Source organism: Heloderma suspectum, chromosome 17 (assembly GCF_057233095.1).
Source record: "Heloderma suspectum isolate Gila_16-S chromosome 17, 16-S_ref, whole genome shotgun sequence".
NCBI classification, from domain to species: Eukaryota; Metazoa; Chordata; class Lepidosauria; order Squamata; family Helodermatidae; genus Heloderma; species Heloderma suspectum.
This window is the reverse complement of record NC_139474.1, coordinates 4,017,286-4,027,640: the sequence shown is the minus strand read 5'-3', so window position 1 is coordinate 4,027,640 and position 10,355 is coordinate 4,017,286. Positions and strand designations below refer to the sequence as shown.

The 10,355-nt window shown below is 55.0% G+C and overlaps 1 protein-coding gene across 1 annotated transcript; it reads left to right on the top strand.

Annotated features, from left to right (window-relative positions):
- The first annotated feature begins 886 nt into the window (after window positions 1-886).
- On the top strand, window positions 887-8,512 carry SAC3D1 (SAC3 domain containing 1). The gene is made up of 2 exons (XM_084824818.1): window positions 887-1,648; window positions 4,781-8,512. Exons 1-2 carry the CDS (start codon window positions 1,087-1,089, stop codon window positions 5,245-5,247), a joined length of 1,029 nt encoding a protein of 342 aa, XP_084680944.1. The 5' UTR covers window positions 887-1,086; the 3' UTR covers window positions 5,248-8,512.
- Window positions 8,513-10,355: the final 1,843 nt, after the last annotated feature.

Below are 10,355 nucleotides of genomic sequence, written 5' to 3'. Positions count from 1 at the left end.
AAAGTTTCTGATTCGAGGCGGAAGTGAACTGCCCATAAGCAATCGATGAAGAAATCCAAGGAAGAGACAGGAAGGGGGGAGGTTTGGATATGTAAAAGCAATATTCTAAACATATATTGAATGCAGCAAGAGGCTTCTGGCTGCAACTGCACGCTGGATTTGGGCTGGGAGGGGGCAACTGAAAAAACTGACGCTACTTGCAACTTGAGGGGTACTTTGTTCTGGGGGCTGCAAACCCAAACCAGCCTCCAGAACGAAGTACCCCTCAAGGTGCAAGTACTTCTGTCGTGCAGTATTAACCACGGGCTGCATTGCAGGGCTGTTGTACACCGCTCTTGCTGAACCTCCGCCCCGAAAAACTCATCCAGGTTGCGCCTGCTCAGAAGCCAGTCCCGGGAAGTCGATCGGGACTGACTCCCAGGTCAGGGTACGACTGCAAGCTTCAGGGGCGTCTGGGGTGGAGAGAAGGAAGGACAAATTCTTTGGACACCGGTCGGCGCCCTCCAGATGCGTGGGGCTACAGCCTCCAGCATCCTCCAGCCAGCAGACCTGAACTGGCTGGGGGATGCTGGGAACTGTAGTCTTGGACATTCGTGCGCAGTCCAACGCAAAAATGTGTAGGACTACAACTCCTAGCTTCCCCCAGATAGCTCCGATTTTTTTCTTGTGTAGTCCAACACAAAGCGCAAAATTCTTTGGACACCGGTCGGCGCCCTCCAGATGCGTGCGACTACAGCCTCCAGCATCCCCCAGCCTGCAGACCTGAACTGGCTGGGGGATGCTGGGAACGGTAGTCTTGGCCATTCGTGCGCAGTCCAACGCAAAAATGTGTAAGACTACAGCCGCCAGCATCCCCCAGCCAGCAGAGCAGAGCAGCGCAGAGCGGGCTGGAGCTGCGGCCCTGGCCATTCCTGCGCCGCCCAACACAGCAGCGACGCGCTTCGGAGCGCCGCCGCAGAGGCGCAGAGCGGGCCGGCGGGTGCGGGCGCCGCCGTGCCACGCAGCTGGAGGGCGCGGCAGGCCGCCCTGCCAGCGCCGCGGCGCGGGAGCCTCGGCGCGCCCGGCGCCGCCCCGCTCGCCCGCGGCATGGAGGGCGCGGCGGCGGGCCCGGGGGAGGCGGGCGCGCCGCGGGGCACGTGCCCGGGGATGTGCCCGGCCGAGGAGTTCGCGCGGCGGCGGCGCCAGGGCCGGCTGCACCGCCTGGAGCTGGGCCCGCCGCCGGCGCGGGCCGTGAAGGAGTACTCGCGGCCGGCCGCCGGCAAGCCCGCGCCGCGGCCCGAGGAGCTGCGCCCGCCGGCCGTGCTGCTGGCCACGGCGCGGCACCTGCTGGGCGCGGCGGACGGCGGCGCCGAGGGCGCGGCGGCGGCGGCCGAGCGCGCCGCCTTCGTGGCCGACCGCCTGCGCGCCGTGCGCCTCGACCTGGCGCTGCAGCGCGTCCCCGGCCGGCCCGCCGCCGCGCTGCTGGAGCGCGCGCTCGTCTTCCTGCTGCGCGCCGCCGCCCGCGCGCCCGCCGGCCCCGACGCGCCCCTGCTCCGCGCCCAGGCGCAGGAGAGCTTCGCCTCCCTGCGCCGCGCCTACCGCCGCGCCGGCGCCGCCGCCGCCCCCGCGCAGCCCCGCTTCCAGGCGCTCTTCCTGCTCCACAACCTGGGTGAGCCGAGGCGCGGAGCGCGGCCGGCGGTTGGCCTGCCGCTCCCGGCCGGGCGGGGGGCGCTGGGAGTTGCAGCCCGACGCCTCTGGGGGGCCCCCGGGTGGGGAGGCTGGGAGTTGTAGTCCAACGCCTCTGGGCCTCCCCAGGTTGGGGAGGATGGGAGTTGCAGTCCAACGCCTCTGGAGGGCCCCAGGTTGGGGAGGCTGGGAGTTGTAGTCCAACACTTCGGGGGGGGCCCGGGTGGGGGAGGCTGGGAGTTGTAGCCCGACGCCTCTGGGGGGCCCCTGGGCGGGGGAGGCTGGGAGTTGTAGTCCGACGCCTCTGGGGGGCCCCCGGGTGGGGAGGCTGGGAGTTGTAGCCCGACGCCTCTGGGGGGCCCCTGGGCGGGGGAGGCTGGGAGTTGTAGTCCGACGCCTCTGGGGGGCCCCCGGGTGGGGAGGCTGGGAGTTGTAGCCCGACGCCTCTGGGGGGCCCCTGGGCGGGGGAGGCTGGGAGTTGTAGTCCGACGCCTCTGGGGGGGCCCCGGGTGGGGAGGCTGGGAGTTGTAGCCCGACGCCTCTGGGGGGCCCCCAGGTGGGGAGGCTGGGAGTTGTAGCCCGACGCCTCTGGGGGGCCCCTGGGCGGGGGAGGCTGGGAGTTGTAGTCCGACGCCTCTGGGGGGCCCCTAGGTGGGGAGGCTGGGAGTTGTAGCCCGACGCCTCTGGGGGGGCCCGGGGGGGGAGGCTGGGAGTTGTAGCCCGACGCCTCTGGGGGGGCCCGGGGGGGGAGGCTGGGAGTTGTAGTCCGACGCCTCTGGGGGGGCCCCGGGTGGGGAGGCTGGGAGTTGTAGCCCGACGCCTCTGGGGGGCCCCCAGGTGGGGAGGCTGGGAGTTGTAGCCCGACGCCTCTGGGGGGCCCCTGGGCGGGGGAGGCTGGGAGTTGTAGTCCGACGCCTCTGGGGGGCCCCTAGGTGGGGAGGCTGGGAGTTGTAGCCCGACGCCTCTGGGGGGGCCCGGGGGGGGAGGCTGGGAGTTGTAGCCCGACGCCTCTGGGGGGGCCCGGGGGGGGAGGCTGGGAGTTGTAGCCTGACGCCTCTGGGTCTCCCCAGGTTGGGGAGGATGGGAGTTGCAGTCCAACGCCTCTGGAGGGCCCCAGGTTGGGGAGGCTGGGAGTTGTAGCCCGACGCCTCTGGGGGGGCCCGGGGGGGGAGGCTGGGAGTTGTAGCCTGACGCCTCTGGGTCTCCCCAGGTTGGGGAGGATGGGAGTTGCAGTCCAACGCCTCTGGAGGGCCCCAGGTTGGGGAGGCTGGGAGTTGTAGTCCAACACCTCTGGAGGGCCCCAGGTTGGGGAGGCTGGGAGTTGTAGTCCAACGCTTCTTGGGGGCCCCCGGGTGGGGGAGGCTGGGAGTTGCAGTCCAACGCCTCTGGGGGGCCCCAGCTGAGGGAGGCTGGGAGTTGTAGTCCAACGCTTCTTGGGGGCCCCCGGGTGGGGGAGGCTGGGAGTTGCAGTCCAACGCCTCTGGAGGGCCCCAGCTTGGGAGATGCTGGGATTGTTAACACACATCTGGAGGGCGACTAGTTGCAGAAGGCTGGTGCAGTCCCCGTATTCCAGTAGACCCCGGGATGCGTGGGACCTCAATTCCCATCATTCCCGACCATTGGCCATGGTGGCAGGAGCTTCTGGGAGTTGAAGTCCAAACCTGCCGGAGATCTATTTTCTGCCCATGTCTGCTATAGTGGTTAGAGCAGGCTTTACTAACTAGGTGCCCTCCCAGTATTTTGAGACTACGCCTCCCAGCATTCCTGACCAATCCTATGCTTGTTTATGCAGAAGTAAGCCCCACTAAATTCAGTGGGACTTATTCTCAGCTACATACATGGTATTGCAGCTCAGATGCACTTTATTGATTTTTATATTATTATTAAATCCGCTCCTCTCCTAAATAAAATACTTTAGTTCAGCTGTGTTTGGCTACTGGAAAAACGTCATTGAGATACTGATGCTGCTCATAACATTTAACATGGCATCATTTTGAAAGTTTTTGTTAGTAGATATAAACCAAACAGACATTTTAAAACAGGTCCCAATCAATTTAGGCTATTATAAAAAAAAACCCCACCCCAATTCAGATGTTCTGGAAAATCTATGTTATTGCTTTTATCACAGTGTTCAGTACAGTGTGGCGGGCGGGGGGGTGAATCTCAGGATCAGACCAGTTCTTCAGGTACCCATTGTGACTAGGCCCCCATTGGTTAGCTGCAGGGACTGCAAGGTGGGAATGATTGGCCTGGTTCGCACATAACACTAAGCCATAGCGTGGTTTGTTGAAATCTAGGTTGTTGTGTCTGAACCCACCCATGCAAACAAACTGGTTTGTTAGCCAGCTATAAACCACAAACAGAACCCATGGTTTGGTGCTGGCTTATAGAGACTGGGTTTGCATAATCGCAGAGGGAAAATAAGCCAAGGTGGCTTATTTCCCCTCCCAAGTTTGCCAGTCAGAAGCCGCCTCATTAGCATAGTTACCCTCACTGGGTAGTGGTTGTTGTGACATCTGAACCTAGCGAGGGTGGCTGGCTGGGATGGTTTACAAACCACCCTGAAACCCATGGCTTGATCTAGGGATTCAGGGTGGTTTGTAAACCACCCCAGCCACCCAACCTCACTGAGTTCAGACGTCACAACAGCCTGCGTCTGGAAATTGTAATTATGCTAATTAGGCAGCTCACAACCTGCACACATGGGGAGGGAAAATAAGCCGCTGTTGCTTATTTTTCCTCTGTGATGGTGCAAACTTGCCTATAGTCTGGCTTGTTGAAACCATGGCTTGTTGTGACATCTGAACCCAGAACCATGGCTTACCCCTGGCTTGTTTGTTCTGCTGTCCACCCTGAAACAAAGCTGCCCAGCAAAAGCAGCCTGAAAGCTAACTTTCTCTGAAGGCTGGCAAAATGAGTGGGAGGGAAACAACTCCGAAACAGGGAAAACAAGCTGTAGTTTATCTGGTCGTTTGCAAGACAGTTCATGGCTAAAGTAACAAACCATGGTTAAAGTAAACCATGGCTTAGCGTTATGTGCAAATGCAGCCATTGTGACCATGTGCTTCTTTTTCCTCCTTTTCCTCTTCCTGCTCCCCACCTCCACCCCAAACAGGTTCACCGGAAGCTCTCTGGCAGATCCTCCAACTCCCGGATGACATCCGAGCTGCCCCAGAACTCTGCACAGCCCTGGCTATCAACTGGGCTTTCCTGGAGCGAAATTTCGCCCGCTTCTTCCGCCTGGCCCGGGCGCTGCCCTACCTACAAAGCTGTGCCCTGCATCAGCATGTGGGGAGAGCCCGTCGTCTGGCCCTTCTTACCTTCAGCCACGGCTTCAGTGCCCGGAATTGCCGCTACCCTTTGGCGAAGCTGGCCCAGCTCCTGGCCACAGACTCCCTTGAGGAGGCCGCTGAGCTGTGCCGGGCGCACGGCCTGGCCGTCGGGGACGGGGACGTCGTTGTCTTCCAGAAGGGCTCCTTCAGGGACTCCGGGCCCCTGGAGCACAGGCCTTCTCAGCTGCTTGTAGACGGGAAGTCGGGGGAGGCGACTCTGCTGGAGCTGTCGGAAATGGTCTGCAGCTGATGGGGACGTGTGTGAGGGGAAGGTTCCTGGGTTCAGGTTTCCCACCCCTCTGAGAAGCAGAATGAGCCGTGGGCTTCTCCCCTCCCCGAGCCAGATTGTGGCTGGCTCTCCACATGCAGCCGAAAAAGGGCAGGGGGGAGAGAATGGATTGTACTATTTCATAACACTGCCCAGACCCTAAATTAATCTTCAGAGGCTCTTCTTCAAGTTCCCCTGTTGAATGATGTGAAGCAGGCGGCTGCTAAGGAGAGGGCCTTTTTAGTGGTGGCTCCCCCATTGTTAACTGTCCTCACCTGGCCGCCTACGTTGTAGTCTTGTTTGGTGCTAGGCGAAGACTTTTTTATTTCCACAGGCTTTTTAGTCCTGGGAAATGGTGTCATTGCGTTTTTACATCTTCGCACTGCAGCTGGCTTTGATCTTGGGTTTTACTTTGGTTTCACTCTGTTTTTAACTTACAGTTTTTAATGTTATGTTGTATTATGTTATTGTGTCTTATGGTTTCAGGGCAGAAGACCTCCCATTTAAATGCTGCCCTCCAGTAAAACCACAACAAACCTCTCCCTGTATGTAGAAAGCTAGCACATCTGGGAGAGAAGTTCCAGCAAAGCCCTTTGCCCTCTCTGCTGGTTTCCTTTCTGTGCGGAGTTCTCAACAGAGGAGAGCATTAAAAAATGTGATTCTCTCCCCCACCTGGAAGTGGTGCAGTCCATTCTCCTTTCTCTCTCCCCCTACCCCCCAGTCTGCTGCATGTGTAGTCCCAGCCTGTCTTTGCTCCTTTTGCTGAAGTGCTCTGTGGGAGGGGGCTGGTTACAGGCCGCAAATGCCATTTACAGTGTATTTTGTCAGTCCTAAGTGCCTTTTGCCTCACTGAGGCAATTTTGCAAATAAAAATTCAGGGGGAGCTGCTAGAGCTCCGCACCGCAGGCACACTGCACACTATGGTGCACTCTTTTCACAGTGTTAAGCCAGCCCACAGAGAAGCAGCCATAGGCAGCTGGGATGGCCTCCATGTCTGGGCACATGCACGCGCTCTGTATGCGTGGGTCTCTGTTTCCTTAGTGCCTGGTTGTGGGAGAGCATTTGTACTCCCTGAAGGCAGCCAGCTAACAGGTAAAGTCAGGCTGCTTGGGCTGGGGTATGCTTCCTACTAAGAAGGTGGAGTAGAAGGAAATAAAGCCCCCTCCTTTTATGGGAAGGAGTATTCAGTACTGAGCAGTGGAGGCTGGTAGCTCTGATGTCAGTGGGGCAAAGGAGCTATTGGAGAGGTCCTTTAGAGTTCTGACTGGTTCTGAATGAAACCCGGAGCGGATTCAACGCCCTTCTGATATTGGAGCCAGGAGCCTCCACTGGTATTCAGCAACGCTTTTAGGTGCTGAACCAATACCGGCATCTGGGTGGTTCGCACAAACACACGTGGTGGCTTGATCCTTCAACGGCAGCAGGTTTTCCTGGACCTGAATGTAACGAGGGCCATAGCTCAGTTGTAGATAACCTGCCTTGGTTGCAGAAGGTCCCAGCTTTAATCCCCAGCCTGTCCGAGTTGGGCCGAGAAACTAAAACCCTGGGAGCGGCTGTTAGTCACTGTAGACTCTACCAGGATGAAATGCCCATCATCCCTGAATATTGACCATGCTGGCTGGGCTGATGGGTGTTGGGAGTCCCAGCAATGTCTGGAGGGCCACGGGTTGTACACAGACTAGCACAGGCTTCAGACAGGGTCCTTTCTCAGCCCGACCTGGAGACTGAATCCTTGGCCTTCTGCACGCAAAGCAGTTGCACGACTGCCATGGTATGGCCCTTCCCTAAACATAGGAAGCTGCCCTAGACCAAGCCAGACCGCTGGTTTGTCCAGCTCCGTATCTTCCACGCTCTGCTGAGCTGCATGGATCCTACCAAAGGCGAGGGGGGAGAACTTCTGTGTGTTCTTGAGGTGGCCGCCGTGGGTCTTCATGTTGGCTAATAGTACCCCCAAGAGTGATGGAAGTGGTTCAAGAGTTTGGGAGTACAGTTTCTCCCATCACGGGAACCCTATTCAGGTGTTCTATATCTGAATAGGATAAATGCACGACAAGAAGGAATGAGCTAATGAGGGTAACAGCTTCCCCAAAAGTGATGGAATTGGTTCAAGAGCTTGGGAGTACGGTTTCTCCCATCACAAGAAGCCTGTTCAGGCGTTCTATATCTGAATAGGGTAAACACACAACGAGAAGGAATGAGCTAATGAGGGTAACAGCTTCCCCAAGAGTGATGGAAGTGGTTCAAGAGCTTGGGAGTACAGTTTCTCCCATCACGGGAACCCTATTCAGGCATTCTATATCTGAATAGGATAAATGCACGACAAGAAGGAATGAGCTAATGAGGGTAACAGCTTCCCCAAAAGTGATGGAATTGGTTCAAGAGCTTGGGAGTACAGTTTCTCCCATCACAAGAAGCCTATTCAGGCGTTCTATATCTGAATAGGGTAAACACACGACGAGAAGGAATGAGCTAATGAGGGTAACAGCTTCCCCAAGAGTGATGGAAGTGGTTCAACAGCTTGGGAGTACAGTTTCTCCCATCACAGGAAGCCTATTCAGGCATTCTGTACCTGAACAGGGTAAACACATGACGAGAAGGAATGAGCTAGACCCACCCATGTCCTTCCTTGCATCTGTCGCCTTCTACTCCTCTGCAGAGGAGAGTCCCCTGTGTCCACGGGGGCTCTCTCTGTGAGCCAGAACACAATTTTTTCAGTGTTCTGACTCATGGAGCGCCTCAGTCACCTTCCATGCGTAGAGGGCCACGGATGCAACGATGGAGGGGGAATAGGCGTCTCTTGCTTGGTGGTAGAGACAGCAAACAGAAAGACTTGTCATTCCTTTATCAGTCCCGACACAGAAGGGCGAAGTGCGTGTTAATTGGGGGATGTGGGAGGAATTCTTCATAGGTAGAATTGGATGCTGAGGTCCTGTTGAGTTCTGTGACAACCACAGTGGGGCAATATATGGTAATTCTTCCTGGTAGTGTCTGTGAGGTCCTATGGAAGTTGGGGATGGGTCCGCTTTGACTACTATCGCCAGATGAGGGAGCTCTGTTGTTTGTGTAGTGTAATTATGTATGTTGTTATGAAACATGTTTATTAGTTATTTTTAGCATCAGTCCAAGTGCAAGATGAAGCAAATGTTGGGTGTCTTATTTTCAAACATGCCATGTGTCATATGCTCTGGCCTTCTTCTGTGGAAATCCCAGCTGCAAATCCCAACGTAATAAAACATTTGCATTTATTTATTTGCTGCATCAGCAAGTGGAACTCTCTGTTCAAGCTTTTATTGAAAGAAGCAGCTTTAAATGCTGACAAATGGCTTTGAGAAATTCGGTATTTCCTGCAGGAGCCAACCCTTCTCAGAGCATTTCGTTACTTTGATCTTTCCCTCTTCTGGCCTTGTGCCTTATTCAAGAGGGGTTCTCTGGCTGGTTCCATCCTCTTGGCCATTTAACGATGGACTCCAAAGTCTGGTAGCCGTATCTTGTAGCCCAGATGTCCAGTAGCTCCCAGTGGGTTTTCTGGAAAATTTTGCATTGGAAAATTTTCCAGTGCAGATTAGGCTAATTTGCATAAGACGATTTGCATTGGAAAATTTTCTGATTGGCTGGCTGTGGATGCTGGGAGTTCTAATCCAGCACAAATTGAGGTTACCATGGTGGGGAAGGCTGCACTAATTAATTTTTAGCAGTCTAAAACCGGGTATTCTGCATGGTATTCTGACAACCGTTCATCTATTTCATCAGAGCTCAGTTTTCTTCCACTAAGGTTGTTGGGGCATATTCAGTTTTGCAGTCACTACTTTTTAGTTCTGTTTTACATTTAGACATATCTGTATTTCAGTGACATCTGTGTATTCTGTCACATGCTTGCCAAGCACGTGAAGAGCATGATAGATTTGAAACTGTCAAGCTTGCTTAATTTTGTATTTAAAATTGGCATACATTCATTGTTACTAATGAACCTATGAAATGGAAAACGTTTCGTGGCAAAACGAAGTACTGGAAAACGTTCCAGTCCCATCCCATCTCTGGGTGCTCCTAATCGTCCAAGTTGCCTTAGTTACCCAGGGACACTATGCCCCCATCACACTAGGAACACAGGTGCCCCAAGCCCACCCTGTCCCAGGACTCACTCCCATGGTCTGAGCTTTATGGGTTGTTGCACTAACCCCTGCTGGTTGGCCAAGAGCCAGATGGCACGGTAGTAGTGTGTGACTGGGGCCACCTTGGAAGCACAGGATGTTTGGTGGATGGCCAAAGGCATCATTTTTTTCATACATTAATACAGGTATTATTAATACCTTAGGTCTTTATAGACCCCTTTACACCATACAGGCCTACAGTGATCTATAAGTCTACAGGGATCTGTGGAAGGTCTGCTCATGGAATTTCCTACACACACACAACCTCATCGCAAATTCTCTGACATCCGCAGCACTCATTGCATGTTGGTGAAAGAAATCCCATTTAGTTATTGGTTGGAAACTGGAACTGAAATTGAAACTGTATTAATACACATTTTAACTACACGGGGTTGGATCCACATTTAGAGCTTCTTCACATGGAACTTTTATCTTGCTATTGAGATTGCCCACTCATGGAAGTTTGTGCATCCTTCTCATGACATCAACCTCCAGGGCACACCCAGAGGTATTTCCTAGTTATTCCATCTCAAAAAGATCTGGAAATAATGAACTCTCAAATTAAGTTGGATTGTAATGCTATTAAAACTGCCATGAGATGGTGCTGTTGCATTGAGCTCTATGGAACCTTGAAAATTAAAAACTTCCCTTCTCAGCAATCATGTGGTCGCCATCTGGGAGCCCGCTGTAAGCACGGAAAGGCTCCACAACGGGAGAGCTGCGGGGGTTTTCTTCAATGTAAAGGTAGCCTTAATCAGCCTTGAGAGGAGACCCATTGAGATCAATGGGACTAGTCATGGTGAACACATATTGTTCAGGGTAAGGGAGCTCACCTCAGTTTCTAGACCTCACATTTTATCGCCTAGAACTGGAAGCTGTTCAGTAGCTCATCCATTCCGACTCATGAAGACATAGGATGACCTGACATGCCTGCCCCAAGTC

Coding starts and splice junctions, on each gene's coding strand:
- SAC3D1 (XM_084824818.1), top strand. CDS start 1,087: ATGGAGGGCGCGGCGGCGGGCCCGGGGGAGGCGGGCGCGCCGCGGGGC. Junction 1,649..4,780: donor CTTCCTGCTCCACAACCTGG/GTGAGCCGAGGC, acceptor CACCCCAAACAG/GTTCACCGGAAGCTCTCTGG.